Source organism: Nerophis lumbriciformis, linkage group LG17 (assembly GCF_033978685.3).
Source record: "Nerophis lumbriciformis linkage group LG17, RoL_Nlum_v2.1, whole genome shotgun sequence".
Taxonomy (NCBI): domain Eukaryota; kingdom Metazoa; phylum Chordata; class Actinopteri; order Syngnathiformes; family Syngnathidae; genus Nerophis; species Nerophis lumbriciformis.
In genome coordinates this window covers 43,221,524-43,237,435 of record NC_084564.2, presented here as the reverse complement: position 1 = coordinate 43,237,435, position 15,912 = coordinate 43,221,524, and the positions used below count along the sequence as shown (strand labels likewise).

General features: G+C 42.5%; 1 protein-coding gene across 1 annotated transcript in view; it reads left to right on the top strand.

Moving 5' to 3' along the window:
* The window catches only part of dph1 (diphthamide biosynthesis 1), a 260,590-nt gene that overhangs the window by 187,623 nt on the left and 57,055 nt on the right, over positions 1 to 15,912 (top strand). Inside the window, exons 8-9 of the mRNA XM_061973227.1 lie at positions 3,439 to 3,507; positions 7,093 to 7,249. Of these exons, the coding sequence (XP_061829211.1) occupies positions 3,439 to 3,507; positions 7,093 to 7,249 (226 nt within the window). The remainder of the gene's footprint in view (positions 1 to 3,438; positions 3,508 to 7,092; positions 7,250 to 15,912) is intronic.

The window sequence follows — 15,912 nt, the reverse complement described above, 5'->3', positions numbered from 1 at the left end:
AAAGCAAATTTTAACTACTGATTACAAAAATGATCACTTGACTGCCCCTGGTTTGAACATAAATATTTAATTTATGTTGCGCGCTAAATGTGAGATGGTCTTCCTACGTGTTGCTGTGACTAATTAGTGCATTTTCTGAGCTGTAATGTCACTGGTTGATGTGTGTTAGATGTGTAAAGTGGCTTCAGGGCAAATATTTGAAGGAGTAGGGTACTGATAGACTGGGAAGCACTACTCTAGTTGTACTATGTATCTGTAGCTTTGTTACATGTTCATATGTCCTGTTGGAACTTGAAATCTCCATCTCCATAGAGCAGGTCAGCAGCAGGAAGCATGAAGTGCTCTAAAACTTGCTGGTAGACGGCTGGGTTGACCCTGGATCTCAGGAAACAGAGTGGACCGACACCAGCTGGACTGCTGCTGAGTGGTCCAAAGTCATGTTTTCTGACGAAAGCAAATTTTGCATTTCCTTTGGAAATCGAGGTCCCAGAGTCTGGAGGAAGACAGGAGAGGCACAGGATCCACGTTGCCTGAAGTCTAGTGTAAAGTTTCCACCATCAGTGATGGTTTGGGGTGCCATGTCATCTGCTGGTGTCGGTCCACTCTGTTTCCTGAGATCCAGGGTCAACGCAGCCGTCTACCAGCAAGTTTTAGAGCACTTCATGCTTCCTGCTGCTGACCTGCTCTATGGAGATGGAGATTTCAAGTTCCAACAGGACTTGGCGCCTGCACACAGCGCAAAATCTACCCGTGCCTGGTTTACGGACCATGGTATTTCTGTTCTAAATTGGCCCGCCAACTCCCCTGACCTTAGCCCCATAGAAAATCTGTGGGGTATTGTGAAAAGGAAGATGCAGAATGCCAGACCCAAAAACGCAGAAGAGTTGAAGGCCACTATCAGAGCAACCTGGGCTCTCATAACACCTGAGCAGTGCCAGAAACTCATCGACTCCATGCCACGCCGCATTAACGCAGTAATTGAGGCAAAAGGAGCTCCAACCAAGTATTGAGTATTGTACATGCTCATATTTTTCATTTTCATACTTTTCAGTTGGCCAACATTTCTAAAACTCCCTTTTTTGTATTAGCCTTAAGTAATATTCTAATTTTGTGACACACGGAATTTTGGATTTTCATTTGTTGCCACTTCAAATCATCAAAATTCAATGAAATAAACATTTGAATGCATCAGTCTGTGTGCAGTCCAGTCCATAGTGGATCTAACATAATAGTGTGAGAGTCCAGTCCATAGTGGATCTAACATAATAGTGTAAGAGTCCAGTCCATAGTGGATCTAACATAATAGTGTGAGAGTCCAGTCCATAGTGGATCTAACATAATAGTGTGAGAGTCCAGTCCATAGTGGATCTAACATAATAGTGTGAGAGTCCAGTCCATAGTGGATCTAACATAATAGTGTGAGAGTCCAGTCCATAGTGGATCTAACATAATAGTGAGAGAGTCCAGTCCATAGTGGATCTAACATAATAGTGAGAGTCCAGTCCATAGTGGATCTAGCATAATAGTGAGAGAGTCCAGTCCATAGTGGATCTAACATAATAGTGTGAGAGTCCAGTCCATAGTGGATCTAACATAATAGTAAGAGTCCAGTCCATAGTGGATCTAACATAATAGTGTGAGAGTCCAGTCCATAGTGGATCTAACATAATAGTGTGAGAGTCCAGTTCATAGTACATCTAGCATAATAGTGTGAGAGTCCAGTCCATAGTGGATCTAACATACCGGTACAACTTTCCTGGATGACATTCTGACAACACAATTTTTGGTATTTTCTTAAGCAAATTTTAATTACCGATTACAAAAATGATCACTTGACTGCTCCTGGTTTGAACATAAATATTTCATTTATGTTGCGCGCTAAATGTGAGATGGTCTTCCTACGTGTTGCTGTGACTAATTAGTGCATTTTCTGAGCTGTAATGTCACTGGTTGATGTGTGTTAGATGTGTAAAGCGGCTACATGGCAAATATTTGAAGGAGTAGGATACTGATAGACTGGGAAGCACTACTCTAGTTGTACTATGTATCTGTAGCTTTGTTACATGTTCATATGTCCTGTTGGAACTTGAAATCTCCATCTCCATAGAGCAGGTCAGCAGCAGGAAGCATGAAGTGCTCTAAAACTTGCTGGTAGTTGGCTGCGTTGACCCTGGATCTCAGGAAACAGAGTGGACCGACACCAGCAGATGACATGGCACCCCAAACCATCACCCAACCATGCAAATTTTGCATTTCCTTTGGAAATCGAGGTCCCAGAGTCTGGAGGAAGACAGGAGAGGCACAGGATCTACGTTGCCTGAAGTCTAGTGTAAAGTTTCCACCATCAGTGATGGTTTGGGGTGCCATGTCATCTGCTGGTGTCGGTCCACTCTGTTTCCTGAGATCCAGGGTCAACGCAGCCGTCTACCAGCAAGTTTTAGAGCACTTCATGCTTCCTGCTGCTGACCTGCTCTATGGAGATGGAGATTTCAAGTTCCAACAGGACTTGGCGCCTGCACACAGCGCAAAATCTACCCGTGCCTGGTTTACGGACCATGGTATTTCTGTTCTAAATTGGCCCGCCAACTCCCCTGACCTTAGCCCCATAGAAAATCTGTGGGGTATTGTGAAAAGGAAGATGCAGAATGCCAGACCCAAAAACGCAGAAGAGTTGAAGGCCACTATCAGAGCAACCTGGGCTCTCATAACACCTGAGCAGTGCCAGAAACTCATCGACTCCATGCCACGCCGCATTAACGCAGTAATTGAGGCAAAAGGAGCTCCAACCAAGTATTGAGTATTGTACATGCTCATATTTTTCATTTTCATACTTTTCAGTTGGCCAACATTTCTAAAAATCCCTTTTTTGTATTAGCCTTAAGTAATATTCTAATTTTGTGACACACGGAATTTTGGATTTTCATTTGTTGCCACTTCAAATCGTCAAAATTAAATGAAATAAACATTTGAATGCATCAGTCTGTGTGCAATGAATAAATATAATGTACAAGTTACACCTTTTGAATGCAATTACTGAAATAAATCAAGTTTTTCAAAATATTCTAATTTACTGGCTTTTACCTGTATATCAATAAATACTGCCTAATATTTTGAGATAGCGACGTGCTTCAGTGTTCTTACGGTTTGTAAAGTCTGCTTACGCTTGGAGTCTGACAAATCCCCAGTAGAAGGCCAAAGGTTAATTTGAAGGGCTTGCAGTCTCTGTAAACAGCATGCTCCGATCTTTGGGGGTCATGATCCTGAACAGCCGAGCTCGGTCGATCCTCCACCCGAGCCTCGGTCCTTTGGCCTGCTAAATCTTTGGTCTTTCATTACCAGGTGTCCACCACGGGGGCACATTCGAGTCCAAATTTGTTCTTCAATTCGTTGTCTTAATTTCTTCAACTATTAAAAAGTGATATTTGTGTTTTTTTGCAGTTATCTGGGAGATGGACGATTTCACTTGGAGTCGATCATGATTGCAAATCCCGATATTCCTGCCTACAGGTATGGCAAATGAAACATTGTCAACATTGATTTGTAACTATTATTTTTAATTGGATGGATGGATGACAGAAAATAGGCAATTACATACAAACCCCGTTTCCATATGAGTTGGGAAATAGTGTTAGATGTAAATATAAACAAATACAATGATTTGCAAATCTTTTCCACCCCATATTCAGTTGAATATGCTATAAAGACAACATATTTGATGTTCAAACTCATAAACTTGTTTTTTTTTTTGCAAATAATAATTAACTTAGAATTTCATGGCTGCAACACGTGCCAAAGTAGTTGGGAAAGGGCATGTTCACCACTGTGTTACATGGCCTTTCCTTTTAACAACACTCAGTAAAGGTTTGGGAACTGAGGAGACACATTTTTGAAGCTTCTCAGGTGGAATTCTTTCCCATTCTTGCTTGATGTACAGCTTAAGTTGTTCAACAGTCCGGGGGTCTCCCTTGTGCTATTTTAGGCTTCATAATGCGCCACACAATTTCAATGGGAGACAGGTCTGGACTACAGGCAGGCCAGTCTAGTACCCGCACTCTTTTACTATGAAGCCACGTTGATGTAACACGCGGCTTGGCATTGTCTTGCTGAAATAAGCAGGGGCGTCCATGGTAACGTTGCTATGTTGCTCCAAAAGCTGTATGTACCTTTCAGCATTAATGGTGCCTTCACAGATGTGTAAGTTACCCATGTCTTGGGCACTAATACACCCCCATACCATCACACATGCTGCCTTTTACACTTTGCGCCTATAACAATCCGGAGGGTTCTTTTCCTCTTTGGTCCGGAGGACACGACGTCCACAGTTTGCAAAAACAATGTGAAATGTGGACTCGTCAGACCACAGAACACTTTTCCACTTTGTATCAGTCCATCTTAGATGAGCTCAGGCCCAGCAAAGCCGACGGCGTTTCTGGGTGTTGTTGATAAACGGTTTTCGCCTTGCATAGGAGAGTTTTAACTTGCACTTACAGATGTAGCGACCAACTGTAGTTACTGACAGTGGGTTTCTGAAGTGTTCCTGAGCCCATGTGGTGATATCCTTTACACACTGATGTCGCTTGTTGATGCAGTACAGCCTGAGGGATGGAAGGTCACGGGCTTAGCCGCTTACGTGCAGTGATTTCTCCAGATTCTCTGAACCCTTTGATGATATTACGGACCGTAGATGGTGAAATCCCTAAATTCCTTGCAATAGCTGGTTGAGAAAGGTTTTTCTTAAACTGTTCAACAATTTGCTCACGCATTTGTTGACAAAGTGGTGACCCTCGCCCCGTCCTTTCTTGTGAATGACTGAGCATTTTTTGGGAACCTGCTTTTATACCCAATCATGGCACCCACCTGTTCCCAATTTGCCTGTTCACCTGTGGGATGTTCCAAATAAGTGTTTGATGAGCATTCCTCAACTTTATCAGTATTTATTGCCACCTTTCCCAACTTCTTTGTCACGTGTTGCTGCCATCAAATTCTAAAGTTAATGATTATTTGCAAAAAAAAAATAAATGTTTATCAGTTTGAACATCAAATATGTTGTCTTTGTAGCATATTCAACTGAATATGGGTTGAAAATGATTTGCAAATCATTGTATTCCGTTTATATTTACATCTTACACAAATTCCCAACTCATATGGAAACGGGGTTTGTATATCAGAATACATATTTAATGACCACACACCATACACCCCCCCTACACATTTCTATTACCGTATTTTCCGCACTATTAGCCGCACCTAAAAACCACAAATTTACCCAAAAGCTGACAGTGCGGCTTTTAACCCGGTGCGCTTTATATATGGATTAATATTAAGATTCATTTTCATAAAGTTTCGGTCTCGCAACTACGGTAAACAGCCGCCATCTTTTTTCCCGGTAGAACAGGAAGCGCTTCTTCTTCTACGCAAGCAACCGCCAAGGTAAGCACCCGCCCCCATAGAACAGGAAGCGCTTTTTCTTCTACTGTAAGCAACCACCCGCCCGCGTAGAAGAAGAAGAAGCGCGCGGATATTACGTTTCATTTCCTTTGTGTGTTTACATCTGTAAAGACCACAAAATGGCTCCTACTAAGCGACAGGTTTCCGGTTCATGAAAAGACGCAATCTCTCCATCCGCACACGGACTACTATTTCACAGCAACTGCCTAAAGACTTTCAAGAAAAGCTGGCTACTTTCCGTGCATATTGTAAAAACAAGATAGCTGAAAAAAAGATCCGGCCAGAGAACATTATCAACATGGACGAGGTTCCACTGACTTTTGATATTCCTGTGAACCGCACTGTGGATACAACGGGAGCACGTACGGTGAATATTCGCACCACAGGGAATGAGAAGTCATCCTTCACTGTGGTTCTAGCTTGCCATGCTAATGGCCAGAAACTTCCACCCATGGTGATATTCAAAAGGAAGACCTTGCCAAAAGAGACCTTTCCAGCCGGCGTCATCATAAAAGCTAACTCGAAGGGATGGATGGATGAAGAAAAGATGAGCGAGTGGTTAAGGTAAGTTTACGCGAAGAGGCCGGGTGGCTTTTTTCACGCAGCTCCGTCCATGTTGATATACGACTCCATGCGCGCCCACATCACGCTAGTTTTTAATATATTATTAAAGTTTGACTGACCTATCTGACTGTTTTTTTGACATTCCTTTAGCGCAGTTAGATGCGGCTTATAACACGGGGCGGCTTATAGGTGGACAAAGTTTTGAAATATGCCGTTCATTGAAGGCGCGGCTTATAACCCAGGGCGGCTTATGGTGCGGAAAATACGGTAGATATATAACAACGGGCGGGTGCGGTTCTGATCAAATGTTAGATCGGGCGGATGGTTGATGACTTTCTGATGCGGTAGCGGATGAAATAATTGCCTATCCGCGCATCTCTAGTAGGTACACAGAACATCAGAGGGTGAAATGTGCGAGAAAATGAGAGCAGACAGTATTGACAAACAATGTTGCAACCTTGTGTGGGAACCGCAGGTGCAGAAACACAAAAGAAGAATCCCTGTGGGATGCAGAAACTGGCAGAGAAATTTTCCGTGCAACGTTCATATTGTTGTTACTCAGCCAGCGTTTGTCAAACACTTTGATGTTCAAATACTGAACAGATGTTTACCTTATGCCAATAAACATCTGTTCAGTATTTTTAACATCAAAGTGTTTGATTGTGAGGCATTAAAAGCCACAAAATGCAAGGGGTCCATCAGGCTGGCTGAGTAACATCAATATGAACATCACACAAGGGTTAAACACAACACTTTAGAATAACCTTTTGGTTTTTACAACTTGTCGCTGGTATGCCAAGTCAAATGATGTTGGGTGTGTGCACAGTTGCACAGCTCTCAGGTCTCTGCCACAAACAAGATTCTAATTTCAAATGAAGCCACCGTGTCCAAGGAAAGCAGATTAGACACTCAGAAGTGGCTCACATTGACGCTCCTGTCATACTTGATGTGTTCTCATGATTGGATATTTAATCTCGTCCTGCATTTCAGTCCTTGGAATAAGATACTTGAACTGTATTCGTGGCCAGACTGCATGTTTATTAACGTTGATGTAAATATGTGTTTTATTTTCTTGGTCAGGTATGACCCGTATAGTAAGGTCTTCTCCAGGGAATACTACGACCACGAGGCCATGCGCGCCTTAAGGCTGGAGGCCATCGACAAGGCTCGCTCAGCCCAGAGATGGGGCCTCATTTTGGGCACGCTCGGGCGTCAGGGAAGCCCAAAAGTTATGGAGGTGAGTCTGCGTGTTTTGTTTCTGCAGTATTGTCCTAAGGCAGGGGTCGGCAACCTTTACCAGTCAAATAGCCATTTTGACCAATTTCGCAAATTATAGAAAAACAACGGGAGCCGCAAAATTTTTTTTGGAATCTTAAATGAAATTACACTGCAGGCAAAGTTTTATTTTTGCTTTGTGCCATGTATAAACCAGGGGTCTCAGACACGCTGCCCACACCTTTATATGGAATTTGAAAGCTGGTGCGGCACGCGGGTACCAAATGAATGGCGCTTGTCAGCGTCATGGTACAACATATACCGTATTTTCCGCACCATAAGCCGCCCTGGGTTATAAGCCGCGCCTTCAATGAATGGCATATTTCAAAACTTTGTCCACCTATAAGCCGCATCTAACTGCGCTAAAGGAATGTCAAAAAAACAGTCAGATATGTCAGTCAAACTTTAATAATATATTAAAAACCAGCGTGATGTGGGCGCGCATGGAGTCGTATATCAACATGGACGGAGCTGCGTGAAAAAAGCCACCCGGCCTCCTCGCGTAAACTTCCCTTAACCACTCGCTCATCTTTTCTTCATCCATCCATCCCTTCGAGTTAGCTTTTATGATGACGCCGGCTGGAAAGGTCTCTTTTGGCAAGGTCTTCCTTTTGAATATCACCATGGGTGGAAGTTTCTGGCCATTAGCATGGCAAGCTAGAACCACAGTGAAGGATGACTTCTCATTCCCTGTGGTGCGAATATTCACCGTACGTGCTCCCGTTGTATCCACAGTGCGGTTCACAGGAATATCAAAAGTCAGTGGAACCTCGTCCATGTTGATAATGTTCTCTGGCCGGATCTTTTTTTCAGCTATCTTGTTTTTACAATATGCACGGAAAGTAGCCAGCTTTTCTTGAAAGTCTTTAGGCAGTTGCTGTGAAATAGTAGTCCGTGTGCGGATGGAGAGATTACGTCTTTTCATGAACCGGAAACCTGTCGCTTAGTAGGAGCCATTTTGTGGTCTTTACAGATGTAAACACACAAAGGAAATGAAACGTAATATCCGCGCGCTTCTTCTTCTTCTACGCGGGCGGGTGGTTGCTTACAGTAGAAGAAGAAGCGCTTCCTGTTCTATGGGGGCGGGTGCTTACCTTGGCGGTTGCTTGCGTAGAAGAAGAAGCACTTCCTCTTCTACGGGGAAAAAAGATGGCGGCTGTTTACCGTAGTTGCGAGACCGAAACTTTATGAAAATGAATCTTAATATTAATCCATATATAAAGCGCACCGGGTTATAAGCCGCACTGTCAGCTTTTGAGTAAATTTGTGGTTTTTAGGTGCGGCTAATAGTGCGGAAAATACGGTAGCGCCCACTACAACCAGCGTGCCTGATCAGCCACACGTTGTATGGTGTTTCCGCTTGCTCACGTAGGTGACAGCAAGGCATACTTGGTCAACAACCACACAGGTTACACTGACGGTGGCGGTATAAAAAGAAAAACTATAACACTCTTACTAATAATGCGCCACACTGTGAACCTGTCATGTCTGTGTGATCATGTTTTTGTTTTGGTCATGTTCGTTTTGGTTTTTGGAATTTTTGTGCACTTTTGTTTTGTAACCATAGCAACCATTAGTTTTCACCTGTCACGTCACGCACCTGTTTCACGTTTTGAGTCACGCACCTGCTTTCACTAATCATGTCCATAGTATTTAAGTTCATTCTTTTCAGTTTGTCGTTCTGACGACCTCCCCATATATGCTTCTGCACACTCTCCACACCCTTATGATCCTTGCTGCTCTTTTTCCATGCCAAGTAAGTTTTTGTTTATCAAGCCACAGTTAATGTTTTGTTTAATTGTTCATAGTTTCCGCCACTGTGCGTGCTTTTCATTTGTATTTTTTTGCTATAGTCTTTTGGTTTCATAGTTTATTCTCCGCCACTGTGCGCGCTTTTTGTTTGATCCTTTTTTTTGTATTTATAGTCTTTAAATAAAAAATGTACTTACATTCCCGTCTCGCCCGAGCCAACTTTCCGTTGCATCCCGGAAAAGCTAACACCCAAGACCAAGTCATGACAGAACCCACACCAAACAAGAATGACAAACACATTTCGGGAGAACATCTGCACAGTACCAGAACATAAACACAACAGGACAAATACCCAGAATCCCATGCAGCCCTAACTCTTCCGGGATACATTATACACCCCCGCTACCAAACCCCGCCCACCTCAACCGACGCACAGGGGGGGTTGATGTGTGAGGGAGCAGGGTTGGGGTGGGGGCGGGGTTTGGTGGTAGCAGGGGTGTATAATGTAGCCCGGAAGAGTCAGGGCTGCATGGGATTCTGGGTGTTTGTTCTGTTGTGTTTATGTTGTGTTAAGGTGCAGATGTTCTCCCGAAATGTGTTTGTCATTCTTGTTTGGTTTTGGTTCAAAGTGTGGCGCATTATTAGTAAGAGTGTTAAAGTTGTTTTATATGGCCACCGTCAGTGTGGCTGTTGAGCAAGTATGCCTTGCTGTCACGTTCGTGTGCAAGCAGAAAATGTATAATGTATAACAAGTGTTGGGCTGGCACGCTGTTAATACAGATTGTAGAGAGCGCCAGATGTTGTACCATCATGGCACGCCCATATTATAGTTGTAAGGGTGTAAATCGGTGAATACTAATCCCGGGAGAATTCTGCGAGAGGCACTGAAATCCGGAAATCTCACGGGAAAATTGGGGGGTTCAGCAAGTAAGGTGCTGAGCCGCATCAAAGTGATCAAAGATGGAGCCGCGGGTTGCCGACCCCTGACCTAAGGTTTTCTTTGCCATAGTTTGCAATATTTCTCACCATGACAATTTTAGGAACATGACGTCCCAATTAAAATGTTCACCCTGAAAAAAATAATGATTATTATTATTTCAAAGACAGAATGAAACCCGCCACAAAAATATAATAATTCAATATCATAACAACCATTAATAATCAATGTCCGTACAAAAATACTGTCTTTAATCCGTTAATTTTACTAGCTATACTAGTTATTTGTCAAGACTGGGTCCGGGGTGTGTGCTTTTCCAGGATGCAACGGAAAGTTGGCACGGGCGAGACGGGAATTAAGGTACATGATTTATTTATTAACTATAAATACAAAAAAAGGATCAAACAAAAGGCGCGCACAGTGGCGGAGAATAAACTATGAACAATTAAACAAAACTTGCAAACTATGGCTTGAATAAAGAACACTTACTTGGCATGGACAAAAAAGGAGCAGCGTGAACATGGACATGAAAAAATGGACAGAGCATAAATGTGGTGTGAGGTCGTCAGGACGAACAACAGAAAATGAATGAACTTAAATACTTATGGACATGATTAACAACAGGTGCGTGACTCAAAACAGGTGCGTGACATGACAGGTGAAACTAATGGGTAACTATGGTGACAAAACAAAACAAAAGTGCACAAAAAGTCCAAAAATAAAACCTGATCACACAGACATGACAGTTATTACTGTAATATTGTCCATGTGATAATGGGTAATAACCGGCGTATATAAAAAAAGCCCAACATTCTGAGCATATACATACTAAAATGCATTATATATGTGTACATTTCAATCATCCAGGTCAGTAGTTCCTAACGTAGGTCTCTGATCCGTAAAACCTCTTTCCTACATGTTTTCCATGTCTGCCTGCTCCAATACACCCAATTTAAATTAAGCTTTCATCAAGTTTTGCAGAGCTTGATGGTATCTGCAGTGTTCATGGTTGGGGTACGCCAAGGCCATGGTTGGCAGGCAACTATCCAGATTGTGACAATTTACTGTAGAATGTACGCCTACTAGATATCCTGAAGTAGAAATCCACTTAGTTTGCATTCATAGGCGTATGGTGGAAGCTTTTCTATGCTTTTTGTCAACCACTGAGGGAATGTTTTTATTAAATGGGCAGTAAGATTGAAAAGGGATTTATAAGGACAGAACAACTCTGCCGTATTGATCTGCACAGATTAAGAAATGGAGTGTCTGATAACATTTTAAGGTGGCAATATGATCTGATAAAAACCTCCGGGATAAAATAATCCACTCACGTGAGCAGTTGGGTGTTGAACACACAAACTTAAAACTAGGGCTGCAGCTAACGATTATTTTTCTATCGATTAATCTATAGATTATTTTTTTCGATTAATCGGTTAATCTATAGATTATTTTTTTTCGATTAATCTATAGATTATTTTTCCTTTTACCGATTTTTTTTTTTAATTTAAAATGAAGAGGAAAAAATAAATGTAGGCCAGTTTTTTCAAAAGGCATGGCTTTTATTTACAAAAAAAAAAGTATGGCCACTCAGTCAACATTGACAACAACATGACAAAATATTCTGTAACAATGTAAACATTTAAAACTTTTAACATTTAGCAAAATTAAAAGTAGCTTATTTGCTTTTTAATGTGCAAATATAAAAGTAAACATCCAGTGCAAATCTTAATATTCTGCAATAGTATAAGCATTTCAAAAGTAAAAGTATTGCTTATTTTGCTTTAAAATGTGCAAAAATAAAGATAAACATCCAATACAAAAAAGTGCAAAACGGAAATATTCTGTAACAAGTGTAAACATTTCAACAAAAGTAAAAGTATTGCTTATTTGCTAAAATGTGCAAAAATAAAGCTAAACATCCAATACAAAAAAGTGTACAGTGTAAACATTTCAACAAAAGTAAAAGTATTGCTTATTTTGCTTAATAACACAACAATGATAGTATGATTAAAGTGAAAGTTAATTGTTGGTTTGTACATAGTATATGTAACTGTTAATGTTGTAAAAGGTATTTGCACAACTAATTAACGTTAGCGTTTGTGACACGTCTTGTGCCGTGGGGTTCTTTCAGGACCGACAAACTGAACGCCAGACGGCTTTGCCAGGTTTACAATCTTTTAATTTTACACAAAGTCTTTTCTCTTCCAACTGCGCGGATCGCGCACCTGGGCACGATTGCGGCGTCGCTCCCGGCGCGCCCCGCCTCGCCGCTCGCTCGCCGCCGCCGCCTCTCCACAGCGTTAAAGAGGAGCGCGTCTTTGTAAACACTGAACAGGCACGCCAAACGCGCCTCTCAGAGCGAAACGGTGCTTTAGTTTATGAATTTACAACGCAGATACAAATGACACATTCATGTTTTTGTGTAATGATGACAACGTATACGCACGCGGACGATTGACTTGTTGATGGTGATGGCAAGAACGCTGTCGGGGGTTTTCTTTTCAAATGTTCGTTCATAGCCGTTGTGCTGCTATGATAGGCCATTTCCGCTCGACACAGTGTGCATACAACAACATTATTAGGCCGTTTATTGAAATACTCCCACACTTTTGACGACTTTTGGCGTACTTTTTTCCCCTCGCTCGCATCGTCTGCTTTGCGCTCCGCCATGACAGTAGTGTGACGTAAATATGCGACGCGCCGACGCACAAAAACGGCGTCGACGTATTTACGTAACCGATGACGTCGACTACGTCGACGCGTCGTTTCAGCCTTACTTAAAACCAAACTTGGTAGCAATCCTGAATAGCCAAACGATACAAGTGCTGTCCTCGGACTATGGAAGAGTCACAGGGTTACTTAGACTTAGACTTCCTTTTTATTGTCATTCAAATGTGAACTTTACAGTACAGATAAGAACGAAATGTCGTTCCATTAGCTCATGATAGTGCAGGATAAAAGCGCAATAAGGTGCAGATATAAATAAATAGATGACTGTACAGATAAATATATTGAACTTTTGCATATGCATCCACGTTTATGGATGTATGTTATATTGTCTTTATATTCCAGCCACTTAATCCATTTTTGGGGGGAATTGAGGGGATTATTAATTATTATCAATAATTAATAATAATAATAATAATAATTAATTAATAATAATAATAATTAATAATAATTAATAACAATTAATAATAATAATTATTATTATTAATTATTAATTGAGGGGATTATTTTAATGCGTTCAAGAGTCTTACGGCCTGAGGGAAGAAGCTGTTACAGAACCTGGAGGTTCTGCTACGGAGGTTGCGGAACCTCTTTCTAGAGTCCAGCAGTGAAAACAGGTTGGGGGCATGGTTAACATATATATATATATATATAAGAAATACTTGACTTTCAGTGAATTCTAGCTATATATATATATATATATATGTATATATATATATACATGTATGTATACATATATATATATATATATATATATATATATATATATATATATATATATATATATATATATATATATATAAATAAATAAAAGAAATACTTGAATTTCAGTGTTCATTTGTTTACACATTTACACACACATAACACTCATCTACTTATAAAATCAATAAGAAAACGGGAGCTCTAATTTGGGAGTCTGAATTAGGATCAGAAGTTCCTATATAAACATTGCGCACTCACGTCGCCTTTTTGTATTGATTACTGCAGCTGTGCACTGGATTCATTCACAAATACAAACTACAACTCACAAACACTTTAGAGTTAGGCTCCACCATCAGAATGTGTACTTAAACTTATAAAGATCACATGGATATTATTCAGTGAGTTGATTCACCAAAACTAGCCTGTTATACAGGAGGAAAAAGCACACAGGACGTTTCAATTGTTCACAGACTGGTCGCGCTCATCAGAATGACAAGACACTTCCGGTCTGCAGGTGATAGCATTCAATTGGGAAGAAACGCCCTACTGCCCCCTACTGACCAATGTGAATACTGATAAATGTGTAATGACAGCTCCAAAAACGAACTCAAACCACAAAATAAAATAAATAAATCAACACAAAAATGTGACACATTATGGGTGGGTCACATATGCATGTACAGTAGATGGCAGTATTGTCCTGTTTAAAAGTGTCACAACATTGCTGTTTACGGCAGAGGAACTGCTTTACGGTAGGTAGACAAAAACTTGACTGCTGTTGTTGTGTGTTGTTACCGCGCTGGGAGGACGTTAATGAAACTGCCTAACAATAAACCCACATAAGAAACCAAGAACTCGCCCTCCATCATTAGCTGTTTATATTGTGGGAAAGCGGACGTGAGAACAGGCTGTCAACACGTCGCTCAGGTCCGCATGGAGCTGGAGGGGGCGTGGCCTCCAGCTCCGCCTGAATTTCGGGAGATTTTCGGGAGAAAATTTGTCCCGGGAGGTTTTCGGGAGAGGCGCTGAATTTCGGGAGTATGATATGAGTACCTATTTTCTGTTGTTTCATTGGAAATAAAACAGCAAAGTCCATTTGGCTGTCATCTGTTTTAATTATGAGACACAATTGTGTCAAAAGTCATGATTTTGTCTTTTTTCATGCTTGAAATAAGAAATGATGACTTTAAAAAAGGGGGGGCAGTACCTCTGGATTGGCAGACCGGGGTGGTGGTTCCTCTCTTTAAAAAGGGGAACCGGAGGGTGTGTTCTAACTATCGTGGGATCACACTCCTCAGCCTTCCCGGTAAGGTCTATTCAGGTGTACTGGAGAGGAGGCTACGCCGGATAGTCGAACCTCGGATTCAGGAGGAACAGTGTGGTTTTCGTCCTGGTCGTGGAACTGTGGACCAGCTCTATACTCTCGGCAGGGTCCTTGAGGGTGCATGGGAGTTTGCCCAACCAGTCTACATGTGCTTTGTGGACTTGGAGAAGGCATTCGACCGTGTCCCTCGGGAAGTCCTGTGGGGAGTGCTCAGAGAGTATGGGGTTTCGGACTGTCTGATTGTGGCGGTCCGCTCCCTGTATGATCAGTGTCAGAGCTTGGTTCGCATTGCCGGCAGTAAGTCGGACACGTTTCCGGTGAGGGTTGGACTCCGCCAAGGCTGCCCTTTGTCACCCATTCTGTTCATAACTTTTATGGACAGAATTTCTAGGCGCAGTCAAGGCGTTGAGGGGATCCGGTTTGGTGGCTGCAGGATTAGGTCTCTGCTTTTTGCAGATGATGTGGTCCTGATGGCTTCATCTGGCCAGGATCTTCAGCTCTCACTGGATCGGTTCGCAGCTGAGTGTGAAGCGACTGGGATGAGAATCAGCACCTCCAAGTCCGAGTCCATGGTTCTCGCCCGGAAAAGGGTGGAGTGCCATCTCCGGGTTGGGGAGGAGATCTTGCCCCAAGTGGAGGAGTTCAAGTACCTCGGAGTCTTGTTCACGAGTGAGGGAAGAGTGGATCGTGAGATCGACAGGCGGATCGGTGCGGCGTCTTGAGTAATGCGGACGCTGTATCGATCCGTTGTGGTGAAGAAGGAGCTGAGCCGGAAGGCAAAGCTCTCAATTTACCGGTCGATCTACGTTCCCATCCTCACCTATGGTCATGATCTTTGGGTTATGACCGAAAGGACAAGATCACGGGTACAAGCGGCCGAAATGAGTTTCCTCCGCCGGGTGGCGGGGCTCTCCCTTAGAGATAGGGTGAGAAGCTCTGTCATCCGGGGGGAGCTCAAAGTAAAGCCGCTGCTCCTCCACATCGAGAGGAGCCAGATGAGGTGGTTCGGGCATCTGGTCAGGATGCCACCCGAGCGCCTCCCTAAGGAGGTGTTTAGGGCACGTCCGACCGGTAGGAGGCCACGGGGAAGACCCAGGACACGTTGGGAAGACTATGTCTCCCGACTGGCCTGGGAACGCCTCGGGATTCCCCGGGAGGAGCTGGACGAAGTGGCTGGGGAGAG